This window comes from Mus caroli, unplaced genomic scaffold (assembly GCF_978045245.1).
Source record: "Mus caroli unplaced genomic scaffold, Mus_caroli_1 scaffold_15, whole genome shotgun sequence".
Taxonomy (NCBI): domain Eukaryota; kingdom Metazoa; phylum Chordata; class Mammalia; order Rodentia; family Muridae; genus Mus; species Mus caroli.
The window spans coordinates 31,863,810-31,883,636 of NW_028227270.1; the positions used below are offsets into that span (position 1 = coordinate 31,863,810).

General features: G+C 37.2%; 1 protein-coding gene across 4 annotated transcripts in view; it reads right to left on the reverse strand.

Annotated features, from left to right (window-relative positions):
- Hapln1 (hyaluronan and proteoglycan link protein 1) overlaps positions 1-19,827 on the reverse strand; it is a 62,723-nt gene that overhangs the window by 18,708 nt on the left and 24,188 nt on the right. For 2 of the 4 annotated variants that reach the window (XM_085831332.1, XM_085831330.1), the window contains exon 1: positions 4,580-4,901. In XM_085831332.1, coding sequence (XP_085687458.1) covers positions 4,580-4,685 — 106 coding nt within the window. In that variant the 5' untranslated portion in view covers positions 4,686-4,901. Of the gene's footprint in view, positions 1-4,579; positions 4,902-19,827 lie in introns of those variants that run through there. The other 2 variants (XM_029468465.2, XM_085831331.1) reach the window with 2 other exon arrangements.

Genomic DNA, 19,827 nt, shown 5'->3' on the forward strand with positions numbered 1-19,827 from the left:
GGTGTGAGGACACAGTGCAAGAATTTAGTCATGTGAGGAGATTTCTGAATGTATGTGAGAAAACTCCAACAAAAGACAAATCTTTTGACCTCATTTTCATTTAAAACATGGACTTCTTTCTGGAATGTGCTTTCAGCCTTTCTCCGAGGTATAGGAGATAGGGGTGACTTTACTTCATTACAATTGGCTATTGCTATTTGTTTATATGCCTCTATTGGGGAGAAACATGTTTTTGCTGCATGCAGCTTGTCTACTACATGCTGTTTGTCCTTGTGATTATATACTTTACTCATGTGACTCCTTGTAATGCACAGAGTATAAATTGTCTGATGCTTTGTATAAAGTTGGCTATTGTATGAGACTTTAGTCCATCTCATTTATCAACTCCATTTTTCCGGGTCCTACTGGCTCTAGAGCCGTAAACAGCACTTCAGTATGGTCATATAAAATTATTAAAGTAGTTTAAAGGTATTGTGTTTATTTTTAAATGTCTTTATTTTGAAATAATTTCTCCATAATAATGATTTTGTTTTTCCTAGATACTATTACTATTGTAATCCCTAAGTGAATGTTTTAATTTCTTACAATTTGATAGTGATCATATTCCAAATGATTGGCTTAAAACAGCAGATTTTAACTCTAAGTAAAGAGCTGAAACAATAAAGACTTGTAAATATTTTCATTATGTGGTAAAACAAAAAAAAAATTACCATGCTATAAATATTTAGTTAAGTGGTTTAGTTGAAACAACACTCATTCTCATGTACTTTTGGTCAGAACAAGAGGCTTTACCAATTAACTATTTGTTTGCTAGTTGATATGTATTTTCTAATAATTTGATTTCTTCCATAGTTTCTCAGTTTATCATCCAGGAAAAGAGCATACAATGCAATGTCTATCCAATGAAAATTTGTTAACCACCTGAAAGGAAAATTTTGTACCTAGAAGTATAAAGCTACATGGTTTTAATTAATAGTTAGCAAAGTAACAAAATAATAGTGTGTGTTATTAATTTCAAACTTAGATATATCTGTAATCTATATTTTATGGGCTAAAAATGCTAAGTATTTAAAACTTCAATGAATTTAAATACATTGTTCTAGAAGGGACCCGTTTGTGACTAACTACTTTCCTATGTCCTTATTTTCTTCTCCCATATTACCTCTGTGGTAATGTTTTTAAGTGTGTTGAGAAGATCATCTGTCCTTCAACAGTATAACTGGTGTCTCTGTAAAAGCGGTCTAGAGTTTTGAAAACATATTGATTAAAATTATGTACAAAAGTAAATACATTCAATATGAATGAGAAATCATGTATCATGACAAAAGTAAGTGTGGTATTCAAATATATATTCATGTATAATCAGCAGTACTTTGTGTGTGTAAGAATGTGTTGTGTTTTTGCATGTGTGGTATATTTATGTGTGTAAAGATGTACATACCCATGCATACTTGTGTATATAGATGTGATGTATGTATGCAGGGGTGTACATACTTGTGTATATAGATGTGATGTATGCAGGGGTCTGCTTGTGTGTATACATGTGATATGTGGTATATTTATGTGTGTAAGGGTATACATGAACATGCATATTTCTGTGTATTTATGTGATGTGTCATGTGTTTATGTGTGTAAAGGTGTACATGTCCATGCCTGCTTGTGTGTATACATGTGATGTGTGGTATATTTATCTGTGTAAGGGTATACATGAACATGCATATTTGTGTGTATTTATGTGTGTGTCATATATTTATGTGTATAAGGATGTACATGTGCATGCATGCTTGTGTGTATGCCTGTGGAGGACAGAGATTGATGTCGGCTGTCCTTCTTGAACTTTCACCTTCCTTATTGTTTTTTAAATGTTGTTGTTTGTTTGAGTTTTTATGTTTTTGAGACAGGGACACTCATTGAATCTGGAGCTCACTGACTAGGCTAGGCTGACTAATCAAAGAGGTCCAGAAACCCTTTTGTCTTTGATTCCCCTCTCGCCTACAGTGCTGGGTTATAGAAGTGCTACAACGTCCAGCTTTCTATGTGCGTACTGGAGAACTCAGGATCAGCTCCTCGTGCAGGTACAGTGTACATTGTACCAACTGAGATCTATCCTCTGCTTGGGATTTTATTTCCTATCTTTCCTCTCTCCTTCATTTCTTCTCTCCCTTCCTTTTTTCTCTTCATCCCTCCTTCCTTTCCTCCCTTCATGCTGGATTAAACATTTGCATGTCTATGTTTCTAAAAAAAAAAAATCTGCAACAAAGTTGAAAAGATGTTACCAGAAATGTCCTTAGGTAACTCTGATTCAAGAAGCTCAAGGGCATATCAATAAAATGTCAAACATTTATACCAAAGTATATAAGGAGAATATACAGATATATGTAGTGATTGATTCAATAATTTAGTTTTGCTTGGGGACTTCTGAGTATGAAATAGAACTTTAATGATGAATATAGGACATCAAGTATATTTTCATAATAATGTGAATTCTAAATGTTTTCTACCTCTTTGAACCGCTGCTTATCAGAAAAATTCAGCAATCTGCAGTTCAAACAGCCAATTTAATCACTAGAGTGCAAATGTCTCAAAATATTTTGTGAGGGTTTCAAGTTCTTTAATTCCTCTGAGTTATTACAAATAAGGTTTAAATATGATAAATGAGACTAGTATTCCAAGAGTGAAACAAAGGGCCCCTGCCTTCTTGGTTCCATACTGTGCTGTGAGGTTTATATTTGTATTCTAAAAGACAATTAAAACTACAGCATGCCAGTTGGACATGGATACTCAGAACTTTCTGCCTTGAAACTTCAATGTGAATGGTAGTACTCTAAGGAAGGGAGAAGAGGTGGATAGTGGGAACGGTTCCTTGAACAACTTTGCAAAGTTGTTCTTAACTACTTTTCTGTATTAGTTTCTACCAGAAAATATAGGCTTGGTAGTTGAATCACCTGAAAGCCTTAGGTAACTCTTCCAGGGAATCCTACACTTTCTAAGAATATGAATTTACAATTGAAATGAAGTGGATGATCAAGGCATTTGGAAAGAATCCAACAGAGTATGAAATCATTTGAATAACTTGGGTACCTTGGGCTACAGTCCCTTTTAACTGAATTTCAATAGGACACACGGGATTTTGAGGGCTGGGCTACAGTAGTTTTTTCTTGTTCAAATAACTTTAACATGAATAAGTTTGAAATATGCAGGGCTAGTGTATCCTTTAAAATCATGTTTTCACTAATTGAGTTTCACAAAGACTAGCTAGATCACATGATTTATACAATAACTTGAGAAGATCTTGTAAATTAAAAGCATAGTTACATAAAGAATATTTTATATTAGATTTGAAGTTGCTATTACTAATGATTCAGTATTGCCATTTATGTTGACTTGAGTTCTGTGACTAGAAGTTAAGAGGATCGTTCTTACTCTTCATCAGTAACGACAGCGTGTATAAATACATTACAGCCTTGGGAAGCAGCACTGATTCTAATACATACATTAGAGGAAAAGCTGAAGTAGCAGCTTTCTCAGGAAAATTTACAATTATATAATTTCTTTCCGTGCTTCAACAGTGAAAAATAAAGCTGCTGCAAGCAAACAAAACTGAAAAGGATGTGCCTAAAATCCCCAGAGACAGATTAATTAGAAATTCTACTCTCAACTGCCAAAATATTTACAGGACGATATTTCTACCAGATTTACACTCTCAAATGACCTTTACAAATCTTGCTTTTAAACAGTGAATGTAGTTTTCTGAGACTACACTTTTGACCTTGAAATTATAACTTGATGTTTAATGTCTTTTATCAAACTTATAATGTCTCCGATCCCCAAGTTGAAATTATCTAAAATTACTACTATTATACATGTAAAGCACTGCATTCTGTAATCCCTAGTTTAATGATTTAGCATTCAAGGGCAGGTGACAGACTTTTTCTTTTATTGCGCCTTGGACTGCCTTTCCTTATTGCATAAGTCTTCCAGATTTCTTATTGCAGGATGTCCCTCCACAGAAGCTTACCTTGACGAAAGAGCTGCATTATACTGCAGCCTCTAGCCTTGCTACAGCTCTCTGGCTGAGGATCAGCTGAGCTCAACAGAAATATGCAGGGCTAGTGTACTGGTCCATAGGAACGAAAGCTTTACACTGTAACAGGGCAAGCTGCTATTTCCCAGCCATAGTTTGCTTGTTAGTTCTCTTATTGGCAAAGCTTTTCTCAATCTTAAAGCAACTATTGTGGCAGAATGACCTTACAACCTGAGTTCCGCTGCATTTTACTTTGCATTGAAATGAACTTCGTGCCCCCCATTCTACTTGAAGATACCAACCACACTGAACAGCTCGGAGCTAACCACGCCAACTCACTGCAGTTGGAGGTTCTTAAGATGTTCAACTTCAATTGTTCCCAAGTTCTAATGTCTCCCTCATGTATCAGCACCCATGCACCAGAAGCATGATTACTCTTAGTGATTGAAGGAAAAAGTTCTTGCAGCAGACCAGAAATTAACAAGCATCAAGCATCACAACTGTAAGTAACTGAAAATTCATCTGATGCTCATTTGAGAACTTGTGTTCTCTTACCTTGGATGTGAATAACTCTGTCTTGATCTGGAGGAGTGTAGCTGTCTGAAAGGTGGTGGTCAGCCCAACAGACTGAAATCAGCACCAGGAAAAGTAGACTTCTCATCCTTGGAGCTCAGTCTCTTCTCTGCTGTAAGGATCACATACACAGAGGTTTGAGAAATTTGGAATCTTTCCGAGTGTTGCACTGCACAAAATATTACCGCCTTATCATCGTAGAATGGGTCTCTAAAAATATTTAACCCAATCTGTTCAGAAAGTTACTGTAGCAGCCTTTGAGAGCTGACAGCTGAGCTTTGAAAAATTTCAGTTTCTCAGAGGCAGCCAGAGTCCAAACAGTGTTTAACTCTGTCTTGGCAGAACTGTAAATCTGAAAATTTAACACACTGTGCTTTTGGCATGGAGACTTACAGAGTCAGACAGAGCTTTAAAAGGGGGGCAAATACTCTCTTAAAACATTAACCCTTGAGTTGGGAGTATAAGTTAACAAAAGAGCAATTTGGCACATCTATTTCTGAATATTTATCCAGCCAGCCTCATTAGGAACTGAACCTTAGAACAGAGCAAATAAGGAGTATTTGCATGAGCCCTGACATCATCGTTCATTGCACATGTGGCTTCCTAAGCAGGTTAGATTTGCTTGTTATAAATAGAAAAGATGATTAAAAAAAATCAGGCAGAAGCAGTGCTTTCATTACAGATACATTTACCATTGTAAACACTGCTGGGGTCTATGATGAAGAGTTGAAAATTTGGACAAGCTATATTAGAATTGTGCATGACACTCCACTGCAGTCAAATTGATTGATTTTTCATTCATTCCAAGCTAAAGTGCTGACACATCAACTCTGAGTGTCAGGTAGGGTCTCTGCAGTCAGCAGAGCCCTGCAGGGAATGTCCCTGCCAGGCTCATAGGGCAATTAGGCAAATGAAGAGCTGAAATAGAAAGAGAGGCATAGCTCTGATCCTAAGTGACAGAGGTAGAGCCATCTTTGCCTGTCCTTTATCCACGACTGACTTGATAGGAGAGGACACAACGCCGCACCTCCTAAAACTTTGTTATTGGCAGAAACAAAAAGTAATTTAGAACAATAAAAGCCTCCCATCCTTTGCAGTATTTTCAGGGAAGAATTTCGGTATACTTTCTGTTTTAATGTAAAAGCAGAGGCAAACATCAAGACAGACCTTCTTTTGCTCCCATGCACACAGCAGCTTTAACAATACTGGCTATTTTTAAAGCTGAAATTGCAGAGTTCTGGCTTCTCACACTAATTTGTTTTTGCCAGGAAAGCCTAGCTCTTTGGAATACTTATATTAATGAGTTCACTGTCTGTTCCTAGAGATCCTTGAGGAAGAAACCTGCTTCCCAGGACTTCCCAGGTCTCTCAGGGACTGAAAGCACACCTCTCTACAGTTCTTGCATAGAGACTCTATCATTACTTCGATGCTATGGCTGTAATCTTTCATGTCTGCTGGTAGTTTGTACCTTCATTATGTCACAGGAAGAAGATGGTGAGTGCACATCTCATTTGTTTTGGAAAGCAAGTGTGGTCTCTTCAAAATTCTTAATTTATTAATCTTATTTTCAAAGCTTTGTTCTGAAGGTTTTGTGAAATGTATTTTTACACCAATGACTTTGCCCATAATGCATAGCTAACAAATATTGCATATTTTAACCCAAATTGTTCTATAGGTAAGCAATAAGAAGAGAGGCAATTTTGTAATTTTTAATAGTATTGGGATAATTATACAAATATGAAGTGATAGTCATACACTATCCATGCTGGGCTCTCTGCTTGCCCTAGGTGTCATGAAAGGTCAGAGTGTGCATTGTGAAATAAATAGACACTATATAAAAAAAGGAGAACGTGATTCCAACAACTAAAAATGAAACACAAAGGGTAAAATTAGAAAACACAATGAATGAAATTTGATTAATTTTCATATCACTGTGATCACATATAGTTTAGTTCATGGGGAGCGATAAATAAATGTACACATTTAAAGTTGTGTGATTTCACTAATTCAATTACACAGTGGCCTTGAATTATCATACCCTAAAATCATACATATATGTAAGATCTAGATAGATATATAGGGTTGTAGGTACATAGAAGCTAGAGATAGATAGATAGATAGATAGATAGATAGATAGATAGATAGATAGATAGATGATAGATAGATAATAGATAGACAGACAGATAGAGGTGGATGGATATAATTCTTTTAATTCCATGGCTCAGCATTCAAACATATCAATAAAGGTGTCTTACACTGAGTTAAGGTGCCTCATAGCCTAGTTCTGAAATGCAAATATTATTAGAATGTGCCTCTCTGTGTCTAGGAGACATATATACAGACATATATATCATCTTTGAAACATCCAAGCAAAGACTCATATGTGTTGAGTTTTGAATAATTCAGTGGCAATCACAAAGGAAGACTCTAGAGCACCCACTCTGGTATTAATGCAATTCAGACAGGAACAGGGAAGTTATATTTTCTTTTTTCTTAATCAATGCAGAACAACCACCATTTTAATAATCATGAAAGCAGAAAAGGAAACTCCAGGGGCACAATTTTCAGGAATGGTAACAAATTGCAAACAGAGCGAGCTCTATATACCTGACTGCGCCCTGTGAGCATATGTGCTATACCCCAAGGGTCTGCATGCTGGTCCCTTATCAGATGAGGTCAACTCAGACATTGGTAGTCATACAAGGGAGTGAAAGAATCTGACTTGTGCTTGGAATGACAACTCTGAATAGTTATGTATGTTAAGTGAACATTTCCAATTTTTTTTGGTTTTTCCAGACAGGGTTTCTCTGTATAGCCCTGGCTGTCCTGGAACTCACTTTGTAGACCAGGCTGGCCTCGAACTGAGAAATCAGCCTGCCACTGCCTCCCAAGTGCTGGGATTAAAGGCATGCTCCACCACGCCCGGCTGAAAACTTCCAACTCTTAAGGTGAGTAAAATCAGACTATTAAAGATACTTTTACATAAGCAGGTGTTAGCAGCTCCTGACTTAGCACTCATACTTCACCTGAAAAAGTCACACATTGACAGTCTTTTTAAAAGGCATGCTTGAGGAGAGAGATGGCTCAGTGACTGAGAACACTGAGTGCTCTTGCAAAGGTCCTGAGTTCAATTCCCAGCAACCACATAGTGGCTCAAAACCATCTGTAATGAGATCTGATGCCCTCTGCTGGTGTGAAAACAGCTACACATGCATAAAATCTTAAAAAATAAAGCATGCTTGATTTTATGTGACTCTGTATTTGTATGTGTAATGTATATGCGTGTGAGTGCATGCATGTATGCGTGTGCGCCTGTGTGTGTGCGTGTGTGTCAGGGAATGTATGGAAATCAAAGGCTAACATCCACGAGACAGTGTTTCCTACTGACCTTGGAACTCATTGATAGGCTAGGCTGGTGGATATGAGTTCCAGGGTCCTGTCTCTTTCTGCCTCCCACTGCTGGGATTACAGACAAGGGCTATCTTGCTTGAGTTCTGCCATGGGTATCTGGGGTCTGAGCTCAGGTCCTTCTCTTTCCCTGGCAAGTATTTTGTCAGGAGAGTCATATTACCCATTTTGATTGTCACTAAGTCTCCTAAGCCTTGCTACTATATAATGTTATAGCCAGCATTCAAATGAGTTCAGATAGAAATAGACATGGTTATAATAAAAAACGTTGTCCAGGTATCTCTGTTGTAAGATGTAGTCCCTTGGGTACATGCCACTGAGTGGTACAGCTGGATCATGTGTTATATCTACTTCTAATTTTTGAGGAACTTCCATACTGGTTTCTTTAGTGGTTGCACCATTTTATACGCCTATCAGCAGCTAATATACATTCTCTTTACCCACAGCCAAGCAAGCATCTACTGCCATTATTTTTAAGTCTTGGTATTCTGATTGAGGTAAAATTAAATCTCAAAGTAGTTTTAATTTACATTTCCTGGATGTTTAATGATGTTAAGCAATTTTCTTGAAATCTTATTACAGAGGTAATGATCTTCCATGCTTATTGCTGTTCTAAAAATATCCTAAATGTTTATCATCCAATGAATGGATAATATAACTATGGCACATTTATACAATGGAATATTATTCAGCTACTAAAAATGAAATTATAAAATTCACAAGTAAGTAGATGAGACTGGAAATAATTATCTTAAGTGAGGTAGTTCAGACTCAGAGAGAAAAACAGATTTTTTTTCTCATATACTAACCTTGAATCTTTTGTGAATGTCTTACTGAGAATACTCTCAGCGGTTAGAAAAGCAGGAACTAAGGCCTCCATCAGGATTGGAGCCCAGGCTCTAGGAGAGAAACTAATACTGTTTTTCTGGGAGAAGAAGAGTCAGTTTACTTGAATGGTGTCACTTCTGGTAGACTCACAGTCCAAGCAAGGCCTTATTCTCAAGAGTAACTGAACATTTCCCTGATGATTAAGGATGTTGGACATGTTTTTTCACAATGGAGTACTACTCAGCTATTAAAAATAATGAATTTATGAAATTCTTAGGCAAATGAATGGATCTGGAGAGTATCATCCTGAGTGAGGTAACCCAATTACAAAAGAATTCACATGATATGCACTCACTGATAAGTGGATATTAGCCCAGAAACTTAGAATACCCAAGATACAATTTTCAAAACACGTGAAACTCAAGAAAAAGGAAGACCAAAGTGTGGATACTTTGTCCCTCCTTAGAATGGGAAACAAAATACCCATGGAAGGAGTTACAGAGACAGAGTTTGAAGCTGAGATGAAAGGATGGACCATCCAAAGACTACCCTACCTGGGGATCCATCCCATATACAACCACCAAACCCAAACACTATTGCATATGCCAGAAAGATTTTGCTGACAGGACCCTGATATAGCTGTCTCTTGTGAGGCTATGCCGGTGCCTGGCAAACTCAGAAGTGGATGCTCACAGTCAGCTATTGGATGGAACACAGGGCCCCCAGCTAGAGAAAGTACCCAAGGAGCTAAAGAGGTCTGTAACTCTATAGGTGAAACAACAATATGAACTAACCAGTATCTCAGAGCTTGTGTCTCTAGCTGCATATGTATCAGAAGATGGCCTAGTTGGCCATCATTGGGAAGAGAGGCCCATTGGTCTTGCAAACTTTATATGCCCCAGTACAAGGGAGCACCAGGGTCAAGAAGTGAGAGTGGGTGGGTAGTGAAGCAGGGCAGGGGGAGGTTATAGGGAACTTTCAGGATAGCATTTGAAATGTAAAGGAAGAAAATATCTAATAAAAATTGAAAAAAAAGTAATTGAACAGGACATTTAGACTCTATTGATTTAAAAAATATGAAACCACAATGCTGTGTGAGAATGAAGGTGTGGAGCAACATGCCATGGGTCATGGAGGGGCTGCAGGAGTAGTGAATATGATCAAAAATGTGTTCTATGATATTGTCAAACATTTCATAAAAACATTAAAAATATGTTCTAGCAGATATCTCATTGGATAACACTATTTGATGCCAAGCCTGATGACTTGAGTGTAATTACTGGCCCCAGGTGGTAGAAGGGGCGAACTGAGTCCTGCGAGTTGTCCTCTGTTCTCCACTTCATGTACATGTGCCCTCAGTGCCTCCCCTAGATAATAAATATGTGAATAAATGTATAAAAGAATTAAAAAAATGTGCTAAGCATGTAATTTTGTAGTTTTTTCATTTTATTTATTTATTTATTTATTTGGTATTTATTTCATTTATATTTCCAATGCTACCCCCAAAAGTCCCCCACACGCTCCCTCCCCCACCCACTCCCCCACCCACCCACTCCCACTTCTTGATGCTGTCATTCCCTTGTACTGAGGCATATAAAGTTTGCACGACCAATGGGCCTTTCTTTCCACTGATAGCCAACTAGGCCATTTTCTGATTCATATGCACCTAGAGACACGAGCTCCGGGGTTGTGGGGGGATACTGGTTAGTTCATATTGTTGTTCCACCTATAGGATTGCAAATCCCTTTAAGGACACATGCTCCACTATGTTCATAGCAGCCTTATTTTTAATAGCCAGAAGCTGGAAAGAACCCAGATGCCCCTCAACAGAGGAATGGATACAGAAAATGTGGTACATTTACACAATGGAGTACTACTCAGCTATTAAAAAGAATGAATTTATGAAATTCCTAGGCAAATGGCTGGACCTGGAGGGCATAATCCTGAGTGAGGTAACCCAATCACAAAGGAACTCACACAATATGTACTCACTGATAAGTGGATATTAGCTCAGAAACTTAGGATACCCAAGGTATAAGATACAATTTGCTAAACGCATGAAACTCAAGAAGAACAAAGACCAAAGTGTGGACACTTTGCCCCTTTTTAGAATTGGGAACAAAACACCCATGGAAGGAGTTACAGAGACAAAGATTGGAGTTGAGACGAAAGGATAGACCATCTAGAGACTGCCATATCCTGGGATCCATCCCATAATCAGCTTCCAAACACTGACACCATTGCATACACTAGCAAGATTTTGATGAAAGGACCCAGATATAGCTGTCTCTTGTGAGACTATGCTGGGGCCTAGCAAACACAGAAGTCGATGCTCACAGTCAACTATTGGATGGATCACAGGGCCCCCAATGGAGGAGCTAGAGAAAGTACCCAAGGAGCTAAAGGGATCTGCAATCCTATAGGTGGAACAACAATATTAACTAACCAGTAATTTTGCAGTTTGGTTTCGGTGATAATTAACACTATTGGGAACCAGGATACCCTTTCTAAGGTAAAATTCTTTCCTTTTAATAGTTTTTGTATTTCTATTCTATTCTATTCTATTCTATTCTATTCTATTCTATTCTATTCTATTCTATTCTATTCTTTATTTTGAGACAAGATTTTTTTTTCTGTCTGTAGTTTTTACTGTCCTGGAACTTGTTCTGTAGACCAGGCTGGCCTCAAACTCAGAGATCTGCCTCTTTCTGCCTCCCAAATGCTGGAAATAAAGACAAAGAGCTACCACCACCAAGTCCGAGGAAAAATTCTAATAGTCTGATATACAAATATACCACTATCAACACTCTGATACTGAAATCGTCAGTTGTAGAATGTAGAGCTGTTTGGAATATAAATAAATATCAAGAGAGAAGCAGTGATTAGGGAAAGAACATAAAGCAAGCAAACAAACAGATCATCATGAATTCCCAGCCACACACGATGCTCAACTATACAGTACTAATGTTCCCTGAGGAAAACACAGAAGGACAGTTAAGCCTACTGGTCAGTGGACCCCCTCCCTGTCACACTACATAATCCTGTGAATCAGTTTGACTCTGGTGGCTTTCCTAGATTCAATGCTACCCCAACCACAGCCATTCCTTCGCACTGCCTTTCTCTCTACTTTGGCCATGGGAATGCATTGCTTCGTTGCCTTTGTTGGGATCCTTTGTCCACCTGGTTGACAGGAAAAGGTCAAAGCCTGGACATTTCTATCTTATTTTATTTATATATACTACCCCTCCCCACTCTCCTTCAAACACACAGCTTCCATTTTCACTAATGTTTCTGAGTACATCTCTGTGTATGCTTACAATATATGGTCACAAACATAACTTGTTAAGTCCCAATGATGTTTCTTATATACATGTTTTCCAAGCTGATCACGCTGGGCAACTGCCTGGTATGTTCTTTTCTGGGAAGATGATCTCTCCAGCTCCCCGCTGGCCTCAGTTGCCTATCTTTTCTTTCTTTCTGCAGACCTTGCGGACTTTCCACCTCCAGGCTAGCATGTCCACTAATATCACTGTTCAGCTCACATTTCAACAGTCACATTAGTGAGACTTTATCAGGGTGGTTTCTGTTAAGTTTAATATTTACAGAGATTCTCAGTTCATGTTGTTTTTGCTAAAGAAGATGTAATCACATCTTACGCATAAATAGAAATTGCTTAGTTTTTGTCATTTCTTTCTACATGTTTCCATAATAGGATTTCTAGTCTGGTTTACAATTTCAGAATTCTCAGTTAATTATGTCAATCAAATATAAGCAGTAGGGCCCAGAATCCTTGTGACTTAAAAGCCTATATTTATAGAACATTGAATAATGTTTTCCTTTTCTTCGCCATGGTTTGACATCAGTTTATTTCTACGTTTTTCTCATATTTTTTTCTGTCCATTCATGTGTTTTTATGCTTGTATTTTTCTATTTATCACCTTACTTTTTACTCATCTTGTCTGACTCTATGTCTTTTCTTCCCTGCATGTTATTGTATTCCATGAACTATACACTAACCGTGGATCACAGGAATATTTATTATCCAAATCAGGTCACAGAGCACAAAGAACTTTTGTAACTACAGCCTGTAAGCTGTAGCTATCTTGGGGAGTGTATTAGTTAGGGTTTTACTGCTGTGAACAGACACTATGACCAAGGCAAGTCTTAATAAAACAACATTTAATTGGGGCTGGCTTACAGATTCAGAGGTTCAGTCCATTATCATCAAGGTGGGTGCATGGCAGTATCCAGGCAGGCATGGTACAGGCAGAGCTGAGATCTACATCTTCATCCAAAGGCTGCTAGTAGAAGACTGACTTCCAGGCAAATAGGGTGAGGATCTTATGCCCACACCCACGTGACACACCCATTCCAACCAGGTCACACCTATTCCAACAAGGCCTCACCTCCAGATGGTGCCACTCCCTGGTCCAAGGATATACAAACCATCACAGGGAGATAGGAAAATATAACATGAGTGTAATCAAGAACAGACAAAACTAATTTTCATTCCTTGTCCAGGTGTGTTCTAATTGTATGACCCAGGAAGAAGCCTCTTAACAGCTCATGTCACATTTTTATTGCTCAGTTGAAACAGTTAATGTCAATGCCAAAGCTATATGTTAGCAATTTGACTACTACTACTACTACCAACTACTACTACTACTACTACTACAGTACTACTACTACTATTTACCTTTAGTAATGATGGTAAAAATGGAAAGGAGAAAATTATAAGTAGATAATCCCTTCCCTTCCTTCATTACTGTTAACCTCACTTTCCTCCTCTTCCTCCTTCTTCTCCTCCTATTCTTCCTTGTTCTTTAATGAGGCTTGTGTTCTTATCTTTTCTTTCTTATACTGCATTTTAGGACTGTTCTTCTAAGCAAAAAAAAAAAAATTGCAGATTTTTTTAAAAAGGAATGGTATCAATATTGTTTAAGTGGCAATTGAATTCTTCTGAACTCTTGCCTGGCTTGTTGCTAGCCCTCTCTTGGAAAATATTGACAGTTTTTACAAACTCAGCAACCTCAAATCAAAGTACATTGACTCAAACTGTTCATCGGCCCATCTGAGCCTTAGGGAATTGTTGGGCTAGAGGGACATACTTCTCAACAAACCAGAATCCTGAATGACTTCCTGGTAGCGTAGCTTATATAGGACTCTGGTAGATATATAGTAAGGTACATCTTACTAAAAATACAAGCTGAATATGATGTTTATAGAGATCATATGCAGCTCTTGTATGGAAACAGCAGTATGAAAATACACTAAGAAGCAAGATAACTGAAAGTCTCAGGCAGCTACATGAGTAGATTGATAACACACATATAATATATAGTACATACACATATAACAATATGTAATATAATTTTGATATACAGGTTATAAACTCTTAAAATTTCAGCTTTTTCTAAAGTGATTCTCAAAGGTTTGCACAGGACTTTCAATATTGATTTTCATAGTACCTACAGTTAGAATTTCATTCTTTGATTTGTTCCATGACTTTCAGGTTTTAGATAGGATTTACAGCTATGCTGAAGATAATATTGTATATTATTTTGTATCTATTTAAGCAATTTGCTAACTAAGGAATAAAAAGAAAAACTATGTCTTCCTAAGGTGCTCTGACCTTTTCAACCTGGAATATCAGTCTGAAATTGTTGAAAAATCAAATTCTACAGAAAGAAGAAAAGCAAAGAAGTTGGAATGAAAGTAAAAATGAGAATTTTTTTAGTTTTATTTTACTTAAAGATAAGCATTGCGATTTTTTTTTTTTTTGGTTTAAAAAATTTAATTAATTAATTTTAGTATATGAGTACACTGTCACTCTCTTCAGACACACCAGAAGAGGGCATCATACTCCATTAAAGATGGTTGTGAGCCACCATGTGGTTGCTGGGAATTGAACTCAGGCCCTCTGGAATACCTGTCAGTGTTCTTAATCACTGAGCCACCTCTCCAGTCCTGGGTATTCTTTTTTTGTTTGTTTGTTTTTGTTTTTTTTTTTTTTTTTTTTTTTTCGAGACAGGGTTTCTCTGTATAGTCCTGGCTGTCCTGGAACTCACTTTGTAGACCAGGCTGGCCTCGAACTCAGAAATCCGCCTGCCTCTGCCTCCCGAGTGCTGGGATTAAAGGCGTGCGCCACCACGCCCGGCTGGGTATTCTTAATGGAATGCAAATATCTGCATTCATTATCTCCAAGAGGTGGATAGCATGCATATACAGAAACACTGACTCTAGCAGTTCAGACATAAGACTGTCAGGATTAATATACTATGTAGTTTGATATTATAGAATTGGCTCTAGTGAGTCATTTACAGTCTTTTGAAGAGTAAAAAGTATAATATATGGACAATAGAACTTAGCGTCTCAGAGGGACCTCCAGTTTAGTACAGAATCAATGATGGTTACTGCCACCTGCTTCTAAGAGCTCTGTCTTGAAGCTACCAGCAGATTTTCTCAATAACTCCTTAAAATTATTCAGCCATTCAAAATTACTAGGTCTTCAAATGGCATGTGTTCGATGTTTCCAATTTTAATATAACCTACGGGGAAGTTAATCCTTAGAAGAGAAAGTCAGAATCAAACCTAAAAGACTACATATTGACAATGACCATGATATTAAAAAGAAATACACTTTTTTCTCCAATTCTGTTTAGAGGGAGAAGTACAGGGTGCAAGTGATCTGAATGAAACAAATGAAGGGGCTCTAATTAGGGAAGGGAATCGATATAAATACAGGAAGAGAGAGAAAGATAAACTAATACTTAGTATTTCTGAGAAGTCTTAAAGGATTATACCATAGTCTGTTTAAAATACCTATGATGCACATAAGTTAGTGTGTAAATAATTTACATATATAATATACTTATGTATATATGTATATTATTTTTACATATTATATTTATGTATATATAGTATATAATATTTAAACTATACATAGTTTAAATTTAAACTATAAATTTAGATCGAATATAAATTTGTATTTTTATTAAATTTAAAGAAATTTAAATTTAAACTATACATATATAGTTTAAATATATGTAATATATGCATCTGCTCCACCACTGGGTATGGCTACCTGGGGAGGTGGACTGCAGGGAGTTTGACTGCAGTTATCCTACACTGTGCTGGACAGGTGCTGGGCCATAGGGAGGTACTGAGTTGGACATCCAGGCTAGTAAATTACAATTTAAGGAAATATTGGAAGCATTTAAAATACATTGCAATGTCTTTTTAGTCAATAATGTTAACATTTATTTTAATTCTAAAGAAACTAAGAGATGGGGATGGAGAGATAGCTCAATGGTTAAGAGCACTGACTGCTCTTCCAGAGTTTCTGTTCAATTTTAAGAAATCACATGGTGGCTCACAACCATCTGTAATGGGATCCAATGTCTTCTTCTGGTATGTCTCAAGTGAGCTACGATGTACTTACATACATAAAATAAATAAATAAATTTAAAATAAAGAGACAAGCTTGGATTTTACAAAATAAAAAGAAGTAAAACAAAGCAACTTGCTTTATTAATTATTCATTTATATTACTTTTTAAAAGGGGAATAAGTATCCTCTTGTATTATTACATAGAAATGTGGAAACAATTGATGTGTTTTAGGATTCTTTGAAATATAGGTTGTATAACAATGAGTTCCATGCAAAACATATATGCATACAAATAAATGAACATAAACTTCTTGGCTACAAGTTTTATAATTTGAGTCACAATTGTTACACAAAGTATGATATATGTGAATAGGAAAATTGATTGTAGCACCAGTTGAACTAAATTCCTTTAGAAACACTTTTAAAAGGAATTTAGTTCAAGTGGTGCTACAATCAATTTTCATGTTCACATATATCATGCTTTTTAAAAAGTGTTTCTAGCTGGGCGGTGTTGGTGCAAACCTTTAATCCCAGCTCTTGGGAGGCAGAGGCAGGCAGATTTCTGAGTTCGAGGCCAGCCTCATCTATAAAGTGAGTTTCAGGACAGCCAGGGCTACACAGAGCAACCCTGTCTCAGAAAAAAATAAAGTGCTTCTAACAAATAACAAAGCTAGAAGACTCCATTTCATTTACGTTTTAACATCTCTTTTAAAGCTCAAAATGTAAACAGCTGTCACTTAAACACCATAATAACATAGATTCTGAAAATACAACTGCTTTGCTGCCATTACAGATGTGACAGAATGTGACAGAAACACATTGCTTACATGGTCCTAGTGCAGAACTGACACATAGCATGGATCAGGCAAGTCACATCTGCTTTAAGCAGAAACCCGATCATGACCAGGTTGAGAAAGACTTGAAGTACTTTCTGATTGTACTGTTTTTGCTCATTCTGACTAGTAGTTAAAACATAAACAATCAGTGACTTACTGAGTTGCTGGTTGTGCTTAGCCATGAAACACAAAGATCTAGTAAAGCTCTCCGATAGCCACACTTCTTTCCCCTCTCCACTTTGTCCCAGCCCTATTTTTTCATTGCCTCATTATAAACATCTTTAAAAGACTTGATGCTGGTCTGCTACATAGCTGGTCAACATCCCATGGTAAGGCACATGAAATCGCGGGTCCCAGGAAAATACACTATTCACTCAAGAACTTTGTTAAAAGAGACCTAGTGACTGCTGGATTTTGTGTGATGCAAAATGCCATCTAAAAATTCATCTCAATGATTTTTAAATTTTGTGTCATAGTTTTGTATGTCTGTGTTGTGCATGTGTGTGTGAGGTATTCATCAGTACAAGTACATATGGGACCCAGAATCTGACCCTAGGATGCCTTCATTAATCATTTATCCATCTTAGAGTTGGGAGATAGGCTTTCTCACTGAACTTGGAGACTGTAGTTTAGGGTAGGACTGCTAGCTGGTGAGTCCTCAGTATTTGTCTGTCTTTACTCCATAGAGGCAGGAAAGCACAAAATACAAATGAACAGAAGTACAACAGAATAGTCCCCTGTAGACATGTAGACTATGCCTGGCTTTTCCCAAGGTCACTGAACACCCATACTCATGTCCTCATGCTCAGACAACAGCCACTTTACCTACTGAGCCATTTCTTCAGTCCCCTGGTTTTTAAATTACAGTGATATCTAAGAGCATTTCTCTTTTATTTCCTTTTTCTCTTCTCTTCTTTTCTTTTCTTTTTTCTTTTTCTGATTTTTTTATTAGATATTTTCTTTACATTTCAAATGATAACCCCTTCCCCCATTTTCCCCTCTCCTGGAAACCCCCATCCCATCCTCCATCCCTCTGCTTCTATCTGAAAGAATTCTCATAGATTTTCATGAAATACCGAATTTCTAAGCAAGTAAAATCATTTAACCAACTTAGATAAAATGACTACGTAGACTGCAAAAAATCTTTATATGTTGCATTTGTATCTTATAAACTTAAAGTTATTAAAAGCTTATAAACTTAAAGTTATTAAAAGCATATTATTTATTTTCTAAATAATATGTAGGGGGTGTTGTTACTATTCTAACACTCCATTAAAAGCCTCACTCCTTCACAATTCCTCACTTTCACAATGGCTCCCAATCTCTTTATTAGATGTATCAGTACATAGTTCCCATTGTCTTTTTATTGGCTGTTGTTCTGAGGACTGTATGGAAAGTCTCATGGTCATGCTAAGAGATTTAATGGAAGAGTGACAGGCCATCTAGGTGAGTGCTCATCAAATTAAAAATAAATGAATAACTAAAAAAATCATACAAATGAAACAAAAACAGAACAATGGACAAGAACAAATGTCAGTTTTCTATACTTGTTATAGAAGATGGTTGTTTTCCACAAGCACTTCTACCGAAGAACCCTGCTCTCATCAGTGCTGGGCAGACAACACTTGTGCCTAGTGATGACCTTTGGACACCTTCCCTCTTATATTCTACTAACTTAAACAAGTATACATATGTATTCCTTATATCTAAAAGATGAAATGTGATTATGAGAACACAGCGTCTGAAAGCAAAGGTATTGACAACAGGTACTACACTTAACAAACTCTGGCTAATTATTGTTGACTTGGCAATTGTAGAGTCTCCTAGGAAGAAGTATTTTTAGTAAAGATATTGTCTCCACCAGACAGGTCTAGGGCCATGTTGCTGTCTCTTTACTAATTGATTCAGGGATGTACAGTCCACTGTTGTCAGTGTCCTATCTAGACTGGTGGGCCTGGACTGTGTAAGGACAGTAGCTGAGTAAGTCAGAGGGAGTAGCAAGTAATGAGCATTCTTTCAAGGTTTCTGCTTCAGTTTCTGCCTCACGACTCCTACTTGAACTTCTATATTGCCCCCTCCCCTGTCGATGGGCTGTAACCTGTAAACTAACCAGACCCTTTCTTCTTGCAGATTGAGTTTGGTGAGTATTTTATCACAGCAACAAAGACCAAACTAGGACAGAATGCCTACTATAAACCAGCTGTTACTCAACAGCGTTAGAAGTTGGCAATAGTTACACTCTTGAAAATCAACTGTACTTTCCATACTACTACAAAGTCACTGGGATAACTGGAGCCATGGATGGCACGGAAAATAAAATGCAAAATGTTGATTCCAGACTGGATCCTGATGGCAAGTTTGTTAAGAGTCCATGACTAGTTATATATTCTTGGGAACATTTCTAAAAAAAATTTTAAAGCTCATTGGTAGGAAAATATATCACTCTCTCTGTGTGTTGCTATGGTCTCCTACATTTTTTTCTCTGCCCCTTCCCTCCTTTGCAAATTTCTAGCTCATCAGGTTGACAATAGTCTCACTCTCATGAGTGGATGTACAGTATTTAACACAGAAAAGCCTGGTATGATCATTCCCTTTCATTTTTCTACTCTTGCAAAGTGGAGATTGTATGAAATTGTACAACTGCCACTAAAGACTCAGCTAAGACAAAATCAAAGTTGAAAATGAAGTAAAAAAGGAAGGGGTAAGGAGTAGGGAAGAAAAGGAAAGGAAGTAGCAAGACGTGAAAAGATGTTACCAATGGCTTCTCTT